This window comes from Artibeus jamaicensis, unplaced genomic scaffold (genome assembly GCF_021234435.1).
Source record: "Artibeus jamaicensis isolate MK-2021 breed Jamaican fruit bat unplaced genomic scaffold, CSHL_Jam_final contig_936, whole genome shotgun sequence".
Classification (NCBI taxonomy): Eukaryota; Metazoa; Chordata; class Mammalia; order Chiroptera; family Phyllostomidae; genus Artibeus; species Artibeus jamaicensis.
The window spans coordinates 1,047,374-1,069,656 of record NW_026522017.1 but is presented as its reverse complement, the minus strand read 5'-3'; the positions used below and the strand labels follow the sequence as shown (position 1 = coordinate 1,069,656).

The following is a 22,283-nucleotide window of genomic DNA, read 5'->3' as shown; positions in this document are numbered from 1 at the left end:
TTTGCTGCTCTGCTTGGCTGTTTTATTCTACTTGTCTTCCAAATCACTTATTTGATACTCTGCTTCATGCAACCTATTGTTTATTCTTTCCAGTGTATTAATTATTTCAAATATTGCATTCTTTATTTCTGCTTTTTAATTTTTTATGTCATTTTTATGCTTTGAGCATCCTTATAATCATTACTCTAAACTTTATATCTGATAAATTGCTTGCCTCCATTTCATGTACCCCTTCTTCAGGAGAATTCTCTTGTTCCTTTATTTGGAGCCTGTTTCTTTGTCTTCCCATTTTGGCCGCCTCTTTGCATTTGTTTCTGTGTATTAGGCAGATCTGCAAAGACACTGGTGCAGACTTGTGTCAGATGTCATCTGTGACTGGCCCTGGGAAACCAGTTTGGATTTATCAGTGATCCACAGATTGTGGCTCCCTTTGCAGGGTCTGTTTGTGTGCAGAAAGAACAAGGCTGTGCAGCAAGGCTAGCTTTTACCAGCACTGGGCCATGGGTAAGAGTCAGCCTAGGTCTCAAAGCTCCCAGTGATCTGCATCTGCCTGCCTGCTTCCCATTTGCCTTTATCTCTAAAAGGCCCTCTAGCTGTTTGCCTCAGCAGCCAGGTTTAAGCTCCGCAGGGAGGGGGGAGAGGGATTTCTGTGGGTGGTGCTATTGCTTTCTCCCAGACTGATGCCCTGAGACAGATGGCTTCTGCAGTGTGGGGAATGATGGAGTACAGGGACCCTGGCAGCTGACCCTTCTTTACCTCTCTGAGTCACCAATCCATGACTCCTAACATGGCTCTAGTCTGCTCTGCCTTCCCTCTGCTGGAGCCCAGATTAACTGGTTGCAAAGAAAAATTTGTTCACTGGCCTCTTGAGCAGTTATTTGTGTCTATTGCCTTGTCTCCGTGGTAGAAAAAAACCCTGCTGCTTTTCATAGTTGGATGTTATTTGGGTTCCTCTTCCAGTTCTAATGCTCTAGGCTGGGGAGCCCAGCTTGGGGTTTAGACCTCACAGTTCTCAGGGTAACCTCCCACCCGGCTGCTGAAATACCCCTCTGGAACTTGCACTGCTGCCTCTGGGAGCCCAGCCAGTCTTCTCATGCTTCCACACTTCCTACCAGTCTCACGGTGATGTGGCTCCTTCTGTAGGTCTTCGGTTAGAAGGCTTCTCTCCAGGGAGTCTTCGGTTGGTTATTCAGGATGATTTACCTACACTTTAGTTGTAACGTTCTGGTAGGTGGTTAGTGAAACTTCCACCAAAATTGTATTTATTTACCTTTAGAGAGAGGTAGTGGGAGGGAGCAAGAGATGTAAAGAAACAATTGATGTTTCTAGAGAAAAACATCAGTTGGTTGCATCTTGCATGCACTGCATTTGGGGACCAAATCAACCACCCAGGCATGTGTCCTGACCGGGAACCGAAATGGCAACCTTTTGTTTTGTGGTGTGATAACCAACCGAGCCACACTGGTCAGGGCTGTATATTCTTTTTAAAGGGCTTTTGATATATCTTTCCATATTGTCTCTGAAAAGGTTCTACTATGTACTAATTTCTACTCTACCCATTTATGAGTTCCTAAATATTTTTTCTACACCCAAGGTGGACGCTGTTTAATCTGAACATGTGCTTATTTTTTTAATTTTCATTTCTTTACCAATAAGATTGAATTTTTCACATATTTTTGTTATATTTTCTTTTGTGAATTACCTTTTTCAGTTTGAGAACAATTTTTTAAGATGTTTGCCTTTTTGTTTTTAATAGAGCTTCTGTGAGGTGTTTTTTTTTTTTAACAATATGGTATGCTTTGGGGGGGCATTTTTGGCTCTATAGTGGTTTTTTTTCTCTAATTAAATTTCTTCGTTGAGCCTCTTTTGAAAGATGTGAAAGCAATAACCTAATACAGATTTTCTTACCACATTAGAACATAACAGGAACCCTTTCTCTTCTTCAGTTAACTGTTAGCTTATTACAAAAATTATTATTGATCTTAGAGTGATGTCATAAGTATACTAGCCTACTGTTTAAGCCTCCTTTAACTCTCAGTGTGGTCTTTTGTATCAGCAGTATTAGCATCATCTGGGAACTTGTTAGGAATGTAAATTCTCAGGCCCCATCTTACTCCCACAGAATCAGGAACTCTGGTGTGAGGCCCAGCACTCTGTATTAACACGCTCTCCAGGTGATTCTGATGCAGACTACAGTTCAGAGAACCTCCTTGGTATAACTGTACCGAGGTTTTCAGGAACCCTTGTTGTCAGGATGATTTTGGAATAATGTAATTCAATAGTAGAGAAGGCTTTTTCCTCATTCCTTTATGTACTTGAATTCATTGTAGTACACAGAGCCTCCAAACTAACTTTGAAATATGTGTAAGATAAACAACTTATCCTTGGAAAATAGGAAAGTTGTTACTTCTGTAATTACTGAGGCTGGAGAATCATTTTCTTAGGAACATTGTTATATTCTTCATGTAGCCACATACAGCTGAAAGGATGTTATTTCTATCCTCACCAAGGGTTAGATGTATTCTCCCAACCAGATTTCTGGTTTCTACAAGCTTCGATGTCATTCATTGTTTTAGTTTGCAAAAACATACACAGCACTAGAGAAACTAACTCCACTAGTGTTTTCTCATATGTATTAACTAATGAAGACAGTGGACTTATTTTTTAATTTGCAAGAGAACCTTTGGGTTAAGGGACAAGGTTAAATATCTCTTGGAAAAGTGGAGTTACTGTTGCTATTTATAGGGTGCTATGTAACTTATAGATTGTAAGGATAAAAAAAGTTAATATATCCGAGACAAGAATATACATGGCTGCTGCTCTTTACCCTTGAACCCAGTGAGAGTCCCAGGAAAATCCAATTAATTACCCAGTAAGAATGGGGACCTCCTTTGTCATTAACCAGGACTTAAGTTCTGGTTAACCAGAGGAGAATACGGGACTAGGCTTTGGGCAGCAGGGATATGAATGCCAGTTAAGTGAGGTAGGTCAGAGACACTGCTTGTTACTTGAACTTGACTAGGTCTTGGGACTGTTCTAGCAAGTTGCCCTAATACTTTCTAGCTCTCTTGGGTGTGGGTTGGTAAGAGCTACTCCTCTCTATCCTTGTGAAATGGGGCCATGATTGCTAGGAAAAGTGAGTAGTGGAAAAAAGCAGAGATGCATAAAGTGTGTTTTACTGCTTAGCATCTCCTCAAGATGTTTTCCTGAAAATAAGATTATGAACTCTAGGTGAATGAAACAATATAAAATGATTCTGTTCAATTTATATCACATTACTTTTCTCACAATTACATTCTTTTCAGATGTGCATATTTTCAAGCTACATTTAAAAATGTAATAGTGTAACATTATGTATTTTAATAATATATACTTTTATATACTTCATGTGATTTTTATTGGCTCTGGGGAGACTTTTCTTCCTAAAATAATTTCAGGAGCAGATATGATCAGCATACACAATGAAGAAGAAAATGCTTTCATACTGGATACTTTGAAAAAGCAATGGAAAGGCCCGGATGATATCCTACTAGGCATGTTTTATGATACAGATGGTAAGTGATATTTATCTTGAGATACCACTCTTCTTTCCTTAGCATTAGTAAAACTGATTACTTTCTTTTAGATTCTTGGATTCTCTAGCTCAAGGTGGGCTTCCTCTGGTCTCCAGATACTGCAGTGTCAGTATGCACCCCTGTCTTGTACCACAACTTTTCCCTGAGCAGCTCAATGTGTTTCACTTGTGACAGTTGAAGTTGATTCTTTCATCTGGATAAAAATATGGTTCTGGGTTCAGTATTGTTATAATATGGCAGGGTTATAAAAATCAGTGTTAGTGTCAATGATTAATAGGACACAGATGGACAACTATAAAGGTTATATATATCATGTAAATGTACTTATTGTTACTATAGAAAATATGTAATTGCTTTCAAAATGAAGTGAAGGTTATTGTTAATAATTTAACTATTTTCTTGGCTATTTCCATAAAATGGTATTTTTTTCCTTACAAACATGAGATCTCCAGAACCTTCTTGAACCAATACCTTTAATTTACCTGTACACAGGATATAGTCCTCTTCTAATTTAAATCCTACAACCAAATGCTTGAACCAGACATACCTTAGTCACTTCCCACCTTTAATCCTAGACCCTTTGGCTTTTATACTGATAAGGATATTCTTAACTGACAGATTCAAGTTTCAAGTGGTTTGATAATTCAAATATGACGTTTCATAAGTGGGCAGACCAAGATGATGAGGAGGATCTAGTTGACACCTGTGCCTTTTTGCACACCATGACTGGTGAATGGAAAAAAGGAAATTGTGAAGTTACTTCTGTGCAAGGAACCCTTTGCAAAGCAGCCAGTAAGTATAATTAAAGGCATTTTTCCAATCTAAGAGCAGGGGGAAAGTAGGGCTGGTTTTGAAATAATTTTAAGTATGCCTCAGGAGAGGGAGTAAGACCAGAATATATATTGGATTGGCCACAAAGTCCTTATTTTTTTCTATAAAATAAAAGACACACTCTTCATTTTCACCAAAAACTTTATTGATTTGGATATTTTGAGTATGTTGGCTATCTTCAGCATGGTATAAGGCTTGATTAGTCTCGATTAGGTCACTATCAAGTTCAACTGGTCTACCTGACCGTGGACCATCATCCAGAGAGAAAAGTCCAACATAAAACTTCGCAAAACCCACTTTTGACACATTTGGTCAGTCACATCACCTTCTGCATACACTGCAAAATTTTTTTTTTTGCGTTTCAGTTGTTTTTACCTTTCTTGAAGCAGTAAAGTGCGCTGAAAATTGCATATTTTCTTCCATCTTCAATATTAAAATGGCTGCACAAAAATTCACAAATTTTGATGTTTTTAAGAAACTCACACTGACATGACAGCTGTCACAATACAATCTAAAAACATTGTTTCAAATGGAATTAAAGACTACTAAACACTATTAGAGCCATCTTACCAAAAAAAAGAAATGAACTTTTTGACCAACGCAGTATTAGGAGGGTTCATTATCACATCTCTTAGAATTCAAATATTAATTCTCTTACATTTAAAAGGTATGGCCAGATTAGGTGAACCCCACATATTTTATTGTATCCACTTATTCTTAGAGCTTTCAAGGCCAAATTTTTTTTTTGGTTGTTCAAAGAAAAGTATTCAGTATCAGAGCCTCTTTACGTGTGATTTGATTGAATAGTAGAAGTGGTGAATAATCATGTCTGATTCCAGAATTCTAATGATTCCGGGATTCTAATGTTAGTTTACAAATAATTTGATTCTGTACAAGGACTGATTTCTTTTGGCAAAGAAAAATTGCTTTGTAGTTTTATAATTTATTCCTGATTAAAATTTTTTCTTTTGACCCATCATAATACTTCCTAGTGTACAACAACTTTGAACCACAGCATTTTGATGTTATTACTAAAACATTACATGAAGTCTGTTGTAAATTCTAGAAATTGTTCTCTCATTTAAGGCATTTAAATTTCAAAATACAATTTTGGAGTGCCTGAAACATAACGTAGCCATTTCCTCAGTCTGCTTTTAATATTCCCTTCCACTTTAACTGCAAAACAAAAACTATACACCTTCTCTGGTTTATTTTCTCTCTTTAAACCTGAAAGTACTGTATTTTGCCATGTATAATGCACATCTTTAGCCCAAATTTTTGAGGGGAAAATAAGGATGTGCATCATACATGGGTATAATAATTACATCCCATGGGTGTAATACTCCTGTGTATCACGCACACCAAAACATGGGTGTGCATTATACACAGGAGCACATTACACAAAGCAAAATATGGTAGATATTTTTTACTTGCTTCAGGGGAGTTTTTGACTACAGTTTTATAATGATTATATAAAATGTCGTAGTTTTATGATAGTAGCCTTTAACTTCCATTATTTATTGGACTTTTAAAATATAGGGTCCTTTACTGTGCCTCAGAGCACCATTACATAAACCAAATTTTTAATTAAACTTTGAAACATCAGAAACCATGAGTAAATGCGCACTAATACAGTAAGGTCACAGTTGTGATACTAATGAGGCGCACAAATGTGTGCTTTAATTTTACTGTGTTTTCTACAGACTCTCCAGCCACAATCCTCTTATTTCCCTCACTGATTGTCTGAGTTTCCTTATTCCTTTTTTCACCAACCAAGCTAATGCATCTTATCAGACCTCTACATCTTTTTTTAATAAATTAAGTTTGAAACAGGTAACACATGCAATACTAAGCAGAAGAAATATGGATCCTAGTGAGCTATTAAAGGGTTCATTTTTAGCTGCTTTGAAAGTGTTTAAAAGCAAACTTAGAATAAAGCATACTTAAATTTTAATTTTGGTTTTCTTTTGTATTTTAGTTCCATATGAAAAGAAATATTTATCAGGTAAGTATTACTCTTCTGTTAAAATTTTTCCATAAGTACAAATGTACTAACAATCTAGCATGTTAAAATACTACTAATTTAAAAATTGTTTGACATAATGTAAAGTAAAACAACTTTTATACAAATGTATGGAGGTCTTTTAGCTTAGTAATAAGACTTGACATTTTAAATGTAACTCCAAGTTAGGTATGAAATGAACCTTTTTTGAAAACACCAAATTTTATTTTCTCATTTAACTCCATTATTTGTTTTCGTGGGAAATAACTACATCTTTTGTTCAAAAGTTTTTCAACTCAGTTATAATTACAACTCTTAGAGCATTTGTCTTAAGGGCTTACTAAATACATTTTTTTGAAAGCTACAAGTAATATTGGGTTGGCCACACAGTTCGTTTAGTTTTTTTTTGTAAAATAAAGGACACAGTTTTCATTTTCACCAATAACTTTATTGATTTGGATATTTTGAGTATGTCGGCTATCTTCTGCTATTGGCTTCTAGTGGGTAGAGGCCAGAAGTGCTGCTAAACATCTTCCAGTGCATAAGACAGCCACACAGCAAAGAATTCTTTGTTCAATATGTAAATATACCAAGAAACTTTGCAAACCACTTATGACATGTCCGATCAATCACAGCACCTCTCCATATACTGCACAAATCTTTTTTTTTTTTTTTTGCATTTTAGTTGTGTTTCTACCTTTCTTGAAATAAAGCATTACAGGCCGGGAATGTTGCATATTTCCTTCTATCTTCAATGTTAACATGGCTGCACTAAAGTTCAATGTTGGTAAGGTTTTTAAAAAACGCATTGATATGACAGTTGTGACAGTACAATCTAAAAAACTTGTTTCAAATGAAGTTAAAGACAACTAAGCACTACTAGAGCCATTGTATGGAACAAACTATTTTGCCAACCAAATGTATGTATTTGCATAGTTCAAAAGAAAAACTATACGAGGCAAACACTGAAAAAATTATCTCTCATTTTGTCCCCATATTTACTAGGCACCATTTCCATTTCTTCTTTAACTGCCTAGTGCTTCTTTTGCCAGTAAGCAAATTGATCTGAGACTTATTTTGTACCTTTTATTCACTAATATATTTTAGATTTCTCTCCATACCATTACCTATATACTGGTCTCTTTTCTTCTTCCTTTTTATAACTACACACTCTTCCATTGTATGGATATACAGTTATTTAACCAGCTTGACTACTGAGTTGTTTCTAAACTTCTGTTATTATAAAGGACTTGAATCCAAGTCCTTGTTTATAATAGCAATGGGTCAGTCACCTTGCATAAATGCGTATTTTCTGAATTACCTGAAATATTATTGCTAAATTGAAAGTGAGAGCCAGCCAAGATGGAGGCACAGTTGGAAACACTGTACCTCCTCCCACAACCAAATTTAAGGACAACAAAGATTCAGAAACAAAAACACAACCAGAATAGACAGGAAACTGAACTATATGGAAGCCTGACAATGAAACATTCATCCAGAGTTGGCGACCAGCAAAGAGGCATTGCAGCAGGAAAAAGTACTGGTTGGCAGACCTGGGTGTGAGGAGGAAACAGGCAGACCAAATGAGGTGCGCAAGGATGCTGGCTGACCACAGTCACACATTCGCATGCAGATAAACCAGGCAAAAAACGGGCAGTGAGACAGACTGTGCAACCCAGGGCCCCAGTGATGGGAAATAAAACTTAAAAGCGCCAATTGAAAACACTTGTGGGGTTTGAGGTGCCGGGAGGCTCCCAGCCTCACAAGAGAGTTTGTTGGGGAGACCCACAGGGTCCTAGAACATACACAAGCCCACCCACCCAGGAACCAACACCAGAAGAGCCCAGTTTGCTTTGGAGAAGTGGTGGAAGGGATTAAAATCCAAGAGAGAGCAGAGCAAGTGCCATTGTTCCCTCTAGGACCCCACCCTCACATACAGCATCACAACCCAGAGACTGGGTTTCCCCGCCCTGGGGAACACCTAAGGCTCCACCCCTCATATGTAACAGGTGTGAACAGACCAAAAAATTATGCCTCAAGCAGATGAACAGCTCAAACCTCCAGAGCCTATATTTCTAAGCAACAAAGAGATAGCCAACCTATTGGATACATAGCTCAAAACACTGGTGATCAGGATACTCACAGAACTGGTTGATTTTGGTGACAAATTAGATGAAAAAAATGAAGGCACTAAGTGAAATGAAGAAAAATACACAGGGAACCAATAGGGAAGAAAACCTGGATTCAAGTCAATGGAGTGCACCAGAAGAAAGACAGAAACAACCAAACAGAAAAGAATGAAGAAACAAGAATTCAAAAAAGTGAGGAGAGGCTTAGGAACCTCCAGGACATCTTTAAACGTTCCAATATTTGAATTATAGGGGTACCAGAAAGGGAAGAGGAACAGCAACAAGTGGAAAACTTATTTGAACAAGTAATTACCCAATCTGGCAAAGGAAATAGACTTCCAGGAAATCCAGGAAGCTCAGAGAGTCCCAGAGAAGTAGGACCCAAGAAGGAATACACCAAGGCACATCATAATTATATTAGCCAAGATTAAAATGAAGGAGAGAATCCTAGAAACAGCAAGAGATAAGGGGACAGTCACTTACAAAGGACTTCCCATCAGACTGTCAGCTGATTTCTCAAAAGAGACCTTACAGGCAAGAAGGGGCTGGAAAGAAGTATTCCAAGTCATGAAATCCAAGGACCTATATCCAAGATTGCTCTATTCAGCAAAGCTTTCATTTAGAATGGAAGGACAGATAAAGTGCTTCTCAGATAAGGTCAAGTTCAAGTTCATCATCACCAAGCCCTTATTATATGAAATGTTAAAGGGACTTATCTAAGAAAAAGATAGAAAACATGTATAGTAGAATGACAGCAAACTCACAGTTATTAACAACCACACCTAAAACAAAAACAGAAACAAAGTAAGCAAACTACTAGAATAAAAACAGAACCACAGAAATGGAGATCACATGGAGGGTTAGCAACAGGGGAGTGGGAAGAGGAAAAAGGGGGAAAAGGTACAGAGAATAAGTAGCATAGATGTTAAGTAGAAAATAGACAGCGGGGAGGACAAGAATAGTGTGGGAAATGTAGAAGCTAAAGAGCTTATGACACGTGGACATGAACTAAAGGGGGGAATGTGGGGGGAGGGGGTGTGCACAGTGGAGGGGAATGAATATGGAAATGGGACAACTGTAATGGCATAATCAATAAAATATATTTAAAATTTTTTTAAAAGTGAGGTGTAACTTCTATCAATATAGCATTTTGCATTTCTAGAAGCAATATATGAATTTCTTATGAAATTGGGTGATGTTTTTTAATCTCTGTATTTTGATGTATAAACAGGGTATAATACAAACCTGAAATGTACAGCCTGATGACTGCTTGTGTGTACACCTAACTGCTACTCACATGAAGACACAATCCCCATCACACAATTTTCCAATTCCCTTTCCTATAAATGCCCACCCTACCCCCATCCACCCCACAGGTAACCAGCACACTATCGCTGTATATTAATTGCTTTTCTTGAATTTTACATAAACATAATTCTAGTGGTTTCTTTCAGTCAGGAATTTTTATTCATCTATGTTATGCATATCTATTGTACTTTTGCTATTATTGTGTAATATCTAAGTATGCAAGATTTTACCCACTTTTTTAAAGATCTTATTATTAGATAGAGGGAAAGTGAGAGAGGGAGATATCAATGTGTGAGAGACACATCCATCAGTAGCCTCTCACAAACCCCTAGCTGGGGACCTGGCCCATAACCCAGGCATGTATGTACCCTGACTAGGAACTGAACCAGTAACCTTTTGGTTCGCAGGCTGGCAGTTAGTCCACTGAGCTACACCAGCCAGGGCCATTCTAGTACATGAAGGTTATCTGGGTCATTTGTAGTTTAGCACTAATATGACAGACCTGTGTATGAAATTTGTCATGCTTCTTTAGACCTATATTCTCATTTTCCTTGAGTGGGAGAAACAAGATGGGAGATAGACTTCAGTATTTGTCTTGTATAGCTTTACTTTTGAAGCACGTAAGTACATTACCTGTAGCTTTCAAAAAAAATGCATTTAGTAAGTGCTTAAGACAGATGCTTCGTGAATTGTAACTGTAACAGGATAAATTTTTTAGAGAAAAGATTTCTGTCCACAAAAACAAATAATGGAGTTCAGTGAGAAAATACAATTTGGTGTTTAAAAAAGTTCCAGAGTGGAGCTGCAGAGTCATAGCGTAGAAATCATTGAATAATTTTTCAAAGTAGTTGAATCACGTTACATTTCTACTGCTAGAAATGTATTTAAATGTACTCAAATTCCATTTGCTCATCCAACCGTGAATAGTACTGTCAACTGACCTATTTAATTTTTGCCATTTAGAAGGGTAATTATTGTAATATTTTTCCTATCCCTGATTAATAATGATGTTGAGCACCTTTACAGCCATGTTGAGCATGTTTATCAGCCATTTGGATATCTTTTTGTGAAATGCCTGTTCAAGTCTTTTGCCCTTACTTTTTGTTAGGTTTGCTTCCTTTTTTTTTAAATTTAAATATTTATTTTTTTAGAGAGGGAGGGAAGGAGAAATAAAGGGAGAGAAACATCAGTGTGAGAAACACCTATCAACTGCCTCTCATATGTGTCCTACTGGGGAGCAAATCTGCAACCCAGGCATGTGCTCTAACCAGGAATGAAACAGGTGACCTTTTGCTTTGCAAAAGAATGATAGCCAACTGAGCCACACTGGTGCACACCAGGCTGGTTCGATTTATTAATTGGTAGTTTATCCTTAAAAGTTTAGATACAAGTCTTTTTTCAGGTATATGTATCTTGACTATTTTCTGTTTATAGCTTGCCCTGATATAACAACTATGATGAAAGAGTTTTTAAAAGTTCATTTGTATTTAACTCCCTCTTCTGTAGGAGCAATATATAACATCTAAAAATATCAGGCAGAGCACAACCACACACCCATTAGGTTGGCTATCTAAAAAACAGAAAATAACAAGTTCTGACAATATGAAGAAAGTAGGGGGGGTGGGCTGGGATAGGAGTAAAAGGCAAAAAACTGTACTTGAACAATAATTAAAATAAAATAATAATAAAAAGCTTTAAAAAAAGTAAGTAGAAACCTTGTGTACTATTGGTAGAAATGTAAAATGGTACAGCCACTGTGGAAAACATGGTAGCTCCTCAAAAAATTAAAAATAGATGACCATATGATCCAGCAATTCCACTTCTAGGTATATGCCCAAAGTGACAGGAGGGATCCAAGAGATATTTGTACACCCATGTTTATAGCAGCATTATTTACAATAGCCAAAAGGTGGAACCAACCCAAGTGTTCATCAACAGACAAATAGGAAAATGAGGTATATATTACCACTACGGAACATTATTTAGCCTTAAAAAGGCAAATCTGACATGTTATACAGGCATAAACATGGAGGACACTAAGCTAAATAAGCCAGTCACAAAAGAATACTGTATGATTCCAAGTATACGGTACCTGAACTTGTCCACCTCATAGAAGGTAGAATGGTGGTCATTCGGGCCAGGGCCTTGAGGGAGAGGGAAATGGGGAGATACTGTTTAATACAAGTTTCAGGTTTGCGAGAGTTCTATGGATGAATGGTGGTAACATAGCACAACCATGTGAATGTACTTAGTGCTACTGAATTGTACACTTAACTGGTTATTTAAGACAGTAAAGTGTTGTTACCATAATTAAAAAATTAAAATCAACAAAGGCAGTATAAGCATGTCATTTCAAAGCTCAGAAGCAAGCATTGTAACACCAGTGACAGAAGTTATTACCTTTGAGGAACAGAAACTAAAGGTGAGGAACAGTGGGGCAGGAGCAGTTTTCATTGCATGTTATAGAACCATGAATTTTAAGCTATGTAAATGTATACTTAAGGGAAAAAAGTATATGAAAATTGAAATGAACAGAAAATTATCAGGTAGGTCTGTGATGGGCCCCCAAACCACCTCAGGAATAAAACATCCCGCAACATTTGGTCTTCAGGCTCGTGAGCTTTGAATTAAAAAACATATCCCCCAAATAGATGTTAAGTACTATGTGTGAGGCTTTCTTCTATTAGACATTGAAGACAGAGCAGTGAACAGAAACAGCCTCTGTTCTCAATCTTATATCTTAGAGGGAAGATTAAATACATGTAAATATATATGGTATGTCAAATAGTGGTATGTACTGTAGAGAAAAAAGACTAGTGAAGAAAGAAAGGGAGGTGTCTTTTTTGTTTTTAAAATAGGGTTGCCAGGGAAGGCCATATTTGAGCAGAATGTTTGAAAGCCTGTCATAAAGGGATTATGTTTATGACTTTGTGAAGAAAGTATGGTATCACTGAGCTGAAGCAACTAGAATAGTTAAGTGGAGTAATGCTCCAGGCAAACAGGAAGTTCCCTTTCACTCAAGTGTAAGACCTTGGAAAGAATGCTGTCATTGTGAAAGTGGCTGCACTTGGTGTAGTAAGCATGCAGAAAAGGGGAAGTTAGCCTAAGCTGGATTCAGCAATGACCTACAGGAGATGGTGCATGAGTCAGATTCCCAGTCAGGGCACATGCCTGGGTTGCAGGCCAGTTCCCAGCAGGGGACGCATGAGAGGTAACCATACATTGGTATTTCTCTCCCTCTCTTTCCCCTTTAAAGATAAAAATCTTTTAAAAAAAGGGGGGGGCAGTTGTACATACATAGTAGGCACTCAAATCAGACTATAATTATCAAATCAGACTATAATCATCATAGTCCAACACTATTTTAAAAGATTTTACTTTGAAGAAAGGAAGGAGAGAGGGAGGGAAACAGTGTGACTGCCTCTCTTTTGTCCCCCTATTGGGGGACCTGGCCAACAATGCAGGCATGTGCCCTGTCTAGGAACTGAACCATGACCCTTTGGTTTACCGGTTGGCACTCAATCCACTGACCCACACCAGCCAGGCCGACAACACTGTATTTTTGTAAAGTGGATTATGTACCTTTGGGCCTCAATCAATGTTACAACTAGTGTATGATGACAAGAGAAACGGTCAAACTAGAAAGAAGACATAACGTGTAGTCTTGATTATTAGTAAACGTGCAATCTAGAGTAATTCCTATATTGGATGAGTTAACAGTGGTTATTGGTATCATTTAAGAGAATTTGTGGTAAAATGGATTTGGGAGTAAGTGGGGAGCAGCACCAACTATACACATACTTATTAAGTAGTTATGTAAAAGACACAAGTGACTTAGATCAACCAAGCAGAATTCTGATTCCACAAAGATGATTAGAAAGGAACAGTTTTAAAAATAAAAGGGAAAGGAGATAGCATGTCAAAGCTGAGTGGCTAATAGTTCAGCTGCAGTAGACACAGGAATCAATGTACATGTGTTTCTGCATTTACTAATGCAAAGATTAGTGACCTTTGGTTGAATAGAGTTTGTGTTTGAGTGGATTGTAAGCCTGTTTTAATACAAGCATGTTTGTTACAGGTTTCCTAAACTTCCTTTTATTAGGCTCAGCAAGACTTACCTTACTAGCTAAAAGCTGTTTTTAATTAGTATTAAGTAACAGCAATTATTCAGTCAGTAAAATAAGCAATGAATTTTCCCTGTAATTAGGTTTTCTAATGTAGAACTATCCTTTACTCCTAGTAGTTGCTCCTTATGTAGTTTTCACACACTACTCGTTAGTTGCCTTAAGATTGGCATTCCTGCACATTTCAGTATGAAGCTACCCAACCAAAGATCCTGGAGGCAGCCTGGCCAAGGGTCACTTGCTGAACGTTAAAAAACAAAAGAGCATTTGTACTGATTGTGCCCCACCAATGCATCAGGAAGCTGTTCAGTTCTTAGGATAGTAGGTATTTTAATTTACTACTTAAGGTGCGTAATTATGTCTGTTATGCCATTGTCTCAATTGCCATGCTCAGACTAAAATGTATTTTTTCTTTAATGAGCTACTGCCATGTAATAATCACTATTTAAAGTAGATAGTACTGATTATGAGTATATTATAGATTAATAGACCAAAATAAAATATGTTCACACTGGTAAAGTCAAAGTGCTATAAATGGGCTGTGTTAAGTTTAATAAAAACTAAGGAAAAATCCCATTTGAAGTTTATAGAATTCTTAACGTTTTTTCCCTTAAGTGTCTCTAATAATAACACATCCACACACCTTAAAAATTGTGATCACTACAAAACAATCTATTTTAGGACTGAAAAGAAGAGAATTCAGCTATGGCCATTTCCTCACTTCTCCCAACTTTTTAAAAGCCTGTCAGTATTTAAAAAATAATGTATTGACAGCTTTTCCTCACCTTAACAGATAACTTTTGGCCATATTTTTCTTGCTAAGCTGTACATTTTTCCAAGTCTCACTTTAACAAGCACCGACTGAAAGGAGCATTGTAATATTCAAGTAATCTCAATGCAAAAATACAACTGTAAACACATTTCTGAGTTTTCCCGTAACACTTCTACTACTAAATTCAAATATCTTCCTCAAACCACTGTCCTCCTCTGAATGCCTTAACAAGAGTAATTTTGCTTGTTATTAAACTAAATTCTTACAGGAAGATTGCAAGGGTTTTGAATAGCCCAAAACTGAAAGGTTGTACATCATTACTTCAGGAATACAAAAATAAAATTACCAAAATTCAAATGACAAAAAGACTTCTAGGAACTAAGAATGGCGAATTGCAAAATGTACTTAAAATTTTTTATGGCAATTGTTCAAGCTAAATCTTGATAGTAGTAAGTGTGTAACTGTCTTCACATCAATGTGGGAAATTCCAAAATAGGCAAATATTTACTTGAGGAAACTATCAGTGTCTCCTACTAGTGATTTAAGTAACCTGATTCCCGTATTTTGTCTTTCCCTTTTCAGATAACCACATTTTAATATCAGCATTGGTGATTGCTGGCACAGTAATTCTGACGGTTTTAGGAGCAATCGTTTGGTTCCTGTACAAAAGAAACTTGCATTCTGGTTTCACCACAGTTTTTTCAACTGCACCCCAATCACCTTATGATGACGACTGTGTTTTGGTAGTGGCAGAAGAAAATGAGTGTGTTTAATTTGAATGAAATTTTGGAAATCCCAGATGAAGACATCAAATACACTGACAGTGATTCATGTTGAAGATTTTAATATAAAACTTGACAATGAGTTTTATTGTAGATATCCTTATTTCAGTAACATTCTTCATCTCATTTGGAAATGATCTCAGATGTTAATGGTTTTAACCACCTTCCCAAATGTTACTTTTCACTTGATGAAAGCTTAAGGCCCACGCAGGGGAAAAACAAAAACCAAAAAACCCCAAACCCCGCTCTATTTGTCTTACTTGCTCTATCTTCCCTACCCTCCCATTTAGTTGAACCTTACAGTTGGGGGGAAATAAATTCTACCTAGCATTACAGTTTTACTAATCACTAGGCTTGCCCTTTTATTGATAAATACAATATGGGGAATAAACCTTTTAAGTAAGTACTATGTATTTAGATATATGAGTGCAAGCCTGTTACTCTGGCATGTAATTCCTCTAATGTTTTTCATCCTTATGATTTAGGTTTAGAAAGTTTTAGAAATTTCTAACACCCTAAATTCCACAAAAATCACATTTTACAATTTTGTTACTTTTAGAACACCATTTTGGACAATAGTATTTAGCAATGATCACAAATGATTAGAATTTTAATAAAATTTTATGCACTTTGAAAGAAAAACAATTACAGCCACACCAGGAAGATGGTGGGAGGCTGGTAGTAAAAGTAACACTTGTATCCTAAAACCTTTATAAAGATTTTTCTATCACCACACCTGTTCCTCTATAAAGCTGTCTTATATTCCCCCAGCACTGATGAACCATATCAATAAAAACTAAGCAAAAAAATGCACAAAAACAATATGTACCACTAGAGTGACCAGGTTTCAGCACACTTAATGTACAATTTAAGAGAAAGCGGAAAATAATCTTTTGGGGGTAAAAAATAAAAATGGTGAAAAGCTGAAACAAAAGTTACTTTTTTAAGTGTTCTTTAAAGCTAAAAACACTACTGTAAATTATTCACTATTTAGGAACTCGAAACTCAAGTATTCGGTCCCCCTAATCAAGAGTAACTATGGAGAATACTTTTCTTGCATATGTTATCTGTTTGACCAAAGGCAACAAAGTCACAATTTGTGCCATCTGTTTCCATTGGCCTCACCATGAATCAAAACACCACTAATCACAGTAACACTAGTGTTAATGAGACATGAGTAACTATAGTGATGACAGAGGGACTATAAAAGTGTACCTTTATGGTATTAAAAAATGTTATAGAAGCTCCATTATACAACAATTATGCTCTACAAGACCTTTAAATCTCTTAAGATATTTCATAGTGATTTAAAAGTCTACTTTATTAGTAAGCTACTAAGTGGTACTAATAGTAGTGAACATTAGAATTTTTCTTAGTCTCCTTTTCAAATTCTTACCTTTCTTAAAATTTCATTACTGTCACAAATCTCTAACATGGTAGCCAGTAGCCATATGTGGCTATTAAAAGTTCACTTCCTCAACTGTGCTAGCCAAATTTCAAGTGCTCAAATCACATGCAGTTAATAGCTACCATATTGAGCAATGCCAATGATGTATTTCCATTTCTGCTGGCCAGTGTTGCTCTAGACTCCCCCTTCTACTTCACTGCCATATATCTAATTTTCTTCTGTTTGATAACTTCTAATGGCAGCTCTTGCAAAATGGCTGTCTTAAAGAGATTTATCCCCATGTTCATTTTTTAACTGAGTTTTCAGAGGACCCTCATAATGAAATGCTAAATCTTAATTTTCTTAGTATGTAGGGTTGGTCAAAACGTTTGTCTTTTTCCTGTAAGATGGCTTTACTAGTGCAAGTTGCCTTTAACTTCATTTTTAACAATTTTGTTAGACTGTATTGTGACAACTGTCATATCAGCATTAAAAAACACAACAAAGAATTTTTGTACAGCCATTTTAACACTGAAGATGGAAGAAAAGAGGCAACATTCTCCACATATTATGCTTTATTTCAAGAAAGGTAAAAACACAAGTGAATTGCAAAAAAAAAAAAAGGCAGTGTATGGTGAAGGTGCTCTGACTGAACATATCAAAAGTGGTTTGCAAAGTTTGTGCTGGAGATTTCTCGCTGAACAATGCTCCACCATCAGGTAGACCAGCTGAAGTTGATAAGAGATCAAATTGACACATTCAGAATATTTAACATACCACGCAGGAGGATAGCTGACATACTCAGAATATCCAAATCAACAGTTACCGGTGAAATTGAAAAATGTGTCTTTATTTTACAGAAAAAACTAAACAGACTTTTTGGCCAACCCAGTATCAGGATACTTGTAAACAGAGCCTTGCATGTACGTGGTGGTCAACAGGTAACAAATTACGCATGCTTGCTTGCTTATATTCAGAATGTGTAAATTGCTCTCTTCAACATTGTGCTTCTAGCTAATAATGACAGTATAAATTATGTTTGGCATATATCTAAAAAAATATTACTTTTCCTAGGATTCTGCCATCTTCATAGTGAGTAATGTATGGTTCTTTATTTTTGTTCAGTTTAAAAGTGATAACCAAAGGAAAGATTTTTCTTATTCCAATTCCTTTAATTCACATTCACAGGATTCAGAAGCTAATACATTATTAAATATGTAGTACTAAGAAACTACAAGAATACTACTATTAAGCTCAAGTCACTGTCTCTGTCACTTAACATTAATATTAAAAAATATGAACATTTTATGTGGACCAATGGAATGATTTTTACCATTAATTTAAAAAAAGATTTTATTCATTTATTTTTAGAGGGGGGAAAGGAAGGAGAAATAGAGAGAGAGAAACATCATTGTGTGGTTGCTTCACATGTGCCTCGTACTGGGGACTTGGCCAGCAACCCAGCTATAAGCCCTGACTGGGAATCGAACCAGTGACCCTTTGGTTCATAGGCTGGCACACAATCCACTGAGCCACACCAGTTAGGGCTAATTGATTCTTTTAAATAGAAGATTTTGTTGGTTAAATCAGTAGACACTTAATTTTCATACTGAGTTCTATTAAAAGTATGTTTCAAATTCAAAGCATCCCCAAGGACCCACAGAATAAATACTGAAACTGACATCCTTAAATTCTGCATTTTTGCTTTAAATAAGGCAATGAATGCAAAGCTAACAAGTTGACCAAATGTTTTAGAAATATTTATATTTTTATATGAATATATATGAAGTGAAATTTGAAATTTTAGTAAAATTCTTGCATGTTAAGGTCTGAAGTCTACTTTGAGCACTAGTTTAAAAGGAAACATCTCAAACTATAAAGTAAATCAATCAGTATGCACTTTATTTCAAGCCAAGATTTTACATTAAGACCAACAAACTAATTGTAGGCAAACTGTTGATTTACATTTGAGAAATAACATGGTTTCTATTTAGGTTCTGGAAAAGAAGTTTGTTGCCATGACATAAGACTTTACTTAACCTAAAATCACCTGAAGGTGTTTTTAAGTATATCCTAAGGGTGTTGTTGACAAAGAAAATATACTGTTCTGGAACTATACACAACTCATGACCACAGTATAGATCTACTGATGTTGAGTGGGTAAGTTCATCTGTTCTCCAAAGGTAGTGAAAAATAGTAATTCACCAAATAAATGCTCAGATTAGCAAGGAACAGTTAAAAATGACCAGGATTCAAACAGGTTATTTATATCGTATTTATCTACAAAAAGGTGACAACACTAAAAAACACATTGAAAACCAGTGTTTTATACTCTGTATGCGGGATTTAAAAATATTCCAATAACTTGAGACTGCAATATTGTTTTCCTTTTTTTAAATTTACCAAATAGCATCTGACTGGCAATTCTGGTGTAATTTATAGCTGTAATATTCCGAAAAGAAATGTCCACATACTATGGCCTATCAAATATAATCTGCCCTTTCCAAATCATTGTAAAACTTTATCCATAATTTATACATTTTATATTTGTATACTTTAAAAAAATTAAATTTTATTTTATAGCTAAGTGAATTTAGAATGTAAATTAAATTTGGACACCTAATATAACGGTCTTCACAACTTACTCCCCATTCTTTATTTTTTTTAAACACTGGAAGCAAATGATTATGAAAATGATGCTGCAACTTAAGGCATTTTAAAAGGAAAAATAATTAGGTGCCATCTGGCATTTTATTTTGAAAGTATATTTCTGTCTTACTTTTTTCACTAGCAAAAGACTAAAACACGAACCATTTTTATAAATATGACTATAATAATCAGAACACAAAAAAACTGTAGGCATTGCTAAGATATTTAAAATAATGTAATACTTTCCTACTCACCTAAAAGAAAAATACTTTTGATTACCAGTTTATAAACATCAGAGTCACTGGCCACGTGAAAAGGTCCAGCAAATAGAATTTTAATTCAGCAACACTTGAGAATGAATATATATACACATACATGATTACATGTGTATATATATTCATTTTATATATGTATTCAATAGGCATTCCCCCACAAAATTGATTCATCCTTAATTGCCAGTTTTAATAAACACTTGTTAACAGATCATCCATTTGTCTTATATGAAGTTAGGCAATATCAAATGTTCTGTTATGGTCTCCATCTTCTTCAGAATCATCCTCTGAAGCTGTTGAAAGAAAACGGGATGATCAAGAATGATTTTAAGGGGGATGAGAGTGGAAGTATAAATATGAAGCCAGAATACCAATGACTTGTAAAATAAAATCCCAATTTAGTATGGTCCCAAACAAAATCCCAATTTTGTTTGGTCAAAATGGCAAATTATGACAGGGTTAGGGTGGTTTGACTGTGGTTAATGCCCATCCACAATACGTCCACCCCCAAACCTTTTTATGTTAGTTTTTATAAAAATGAAAATGTTTACAAATGTGATTCAAGAACATTTTCTAAAAAGTTCCTGAGATCAGTTTTTGTTTACAGTAGCCAATTATGCTACAGAAAAAGTGAACTTAAGGCAAGTACTCTCACACACCTGAGTAGAATCTGGCTTATTACCACTGCATGTTTTGATACATCCAGTGAGAATGAAAGAATATGTATACAAATAATATGTTATGGGCATTCTTGCAAATTACATCAAAGCTATGTCTGTATAATGCCAAGAAAAAGCTCTATTTAGTCCAAATAGCTTTATATAGAACACAGCCTAAGTTAAAATAACTGGATTCAGTAAAAATCTTGTTGAAATGATTCCTATGACATTATATTGTCAGAAACCTCACTTTTGCAACATTTCTGATCTCTATTTTAGAGTCATTAGTGGCTCAAGAGTTTAATATGAAACATCTTGAAGCGTCTTCTGAAATAACATTAAGAATTCTGTAAACTGCTCTGCATGCTGGAGAAAATAGAAGTTGACTAAAATAAACATTCAACTAGCATATTTCCCCCTATTATCAAGGGCAGAAAGGTTAAATGTATACTTGTCTTGTGTTAATACTGGAAAATTTAAGAGTACTCAGCAAGTGGAATCAACAAGAAAATTACAACAAGAAAGTGAAGTACAGATGAAACTTCACTTTCCATATTTCAGTCTATTTATCTTGTAAAAAACTTAAATTCATTTTTAATAAATGATATCAAGCATATACTTAACTCATGAATGAGTAAATCCTAGGGTTAAGTTTTATGCTTTATCATGGAGCAGTATCAAACTAAAAAATACTCTGGTACTTCGGAGTTAACTTGTAGCACCCACAATACCTTTCATTCTCAGCTGAGCTGGAGTATATTTCACCTCCATTCTTTTCCTTCTCATGTGAATGACTTCCTATCTTATATACCATATGCCTTTACATACTTTTACACATACTAATTAAAATCCTAAACATGCATTATCTGGTTATACTTCTACTGCTTTCAAAACTTAAAAATACAGAATGACAAAATCCATGTCTTAGAGTAATCAAGGAATGAAAGGTTCTTATGATGACTAAGTTCTTCTCACACCTTACTTCAAAAAATGCTGAACATTCTCTAAACATGAAAATGTTAGGCACACTACAGCCATTTTCAACTACTTTGAAGATGATATAGAAGGTAATTAATTGGAGAATATATTATTTTAAAGCACTTCAAAGAGTACATTGGAATTTAATCATGGGGAGCCACTTGCTTTGGGTGAAAAAGTACTACCAAACAGGGTAATCTTGGAGTGTTGGAACTGTTCCAGAGCCACCAATATTCCTGGTATGAAGCACCATGGAAGTTGTAGGACTCTGAAAAGAGGTATGTTGTACAGATACCTGTAAAGACTTGAACATTAAATGCTTTCATATAGGAGCCCAGGCAGAAATCCTAATGCTGGAATGTGATCTTAAAAGACTGGAGCTGCTTGCTGGTGGAGCTGGCTACCTATTAAAGGTCCATGAGAACCAAAACAAGGAGCAAACAAAAACAATCCCAACAACCACCAGCCTATCACTATGGCTTCTGTTATGGGCTCAAAATTGGGGCTCTTTTACCCTTATTTTCCTAGAACTATATATAAGCCCAGGAAAACCTTATACGAACTAACAAAACTGAGTAACTAATAAAAAATTCTCTGTGTGCACACAAATCTAACAGATTAGTAAGTGTTGTTTGCTTACTTCTCAAATATGTCTTAAGTGTGAAAATTAAGGTGATCAAAAGTTTACTCAAAATAGAATATACCAATGATTAAAGTTAGATTATTCCGTACCTTAAAATTAATACTACTTAAAAATGTTTTGTAATAAACGAACGTCAGTTGCCCAGCTGATCTTTCTCAAGTCAATTTCTATT

At 35.7% G+C, this 22,283-nt stretch overlaps 2 protein-coding genes across 7 annotated transcripts in view; one reads left to right on the top strand and one right to left on the bottom strand.

Moving 5' to 3' along the window:
• The window catches only part of LY75 (lymphocyte antigen 75), a 166,697-nt gene extending 144,442 nt beyond the window's left edge, over positions 1-22,255 (top strand). Inside the window, exons 36-39 of the mRNA XM_037140431.2 lie at positions 3,438-3,554; positions 4,194-4,367; positions 6,385-6,411; positions 15,324-22,255. Of these exons, the coding sequence (XP_036996326.2) occupies positions 3,438-3,554; positions 4,194-4,367; positions 6,385-6,411; positions 15,324-15,514 (509 nt within the window). The 3' untranslated portion in view covers positions 15,515-22,255. The remainder of the gene's footprint in view (positions 1-3,437; positions 3,555-4,193; positions 4,368-6,384; positions 6,412-15,323) is intronic.
• Positions 18,787-22,283, bottom strand: part of MARCHF7 (membrane associated ring-CH-type finger 7) — a 53,044-nt gene continuing 49,547 nt past the window's right edge. For 5 of the 6 annotated variants that reach the window (XM_037140437.2, XM_037140438.2, XM_053655153.1 and 2 more), the window contains one exon: positions 18,787-20,124. In XM_037140437.2, the coding sequence (XP_036996332.2) occupies positions 20,066-20,124 (59 nt within the window). In that variant the 3' untranslated portion in view covers positions 18,787-20,065. The remainder of the gene's footprint in view (positions 20,125-22,283) is intronic. The other variant, XM_037140439.2, reaches the window with a different exon arrangement.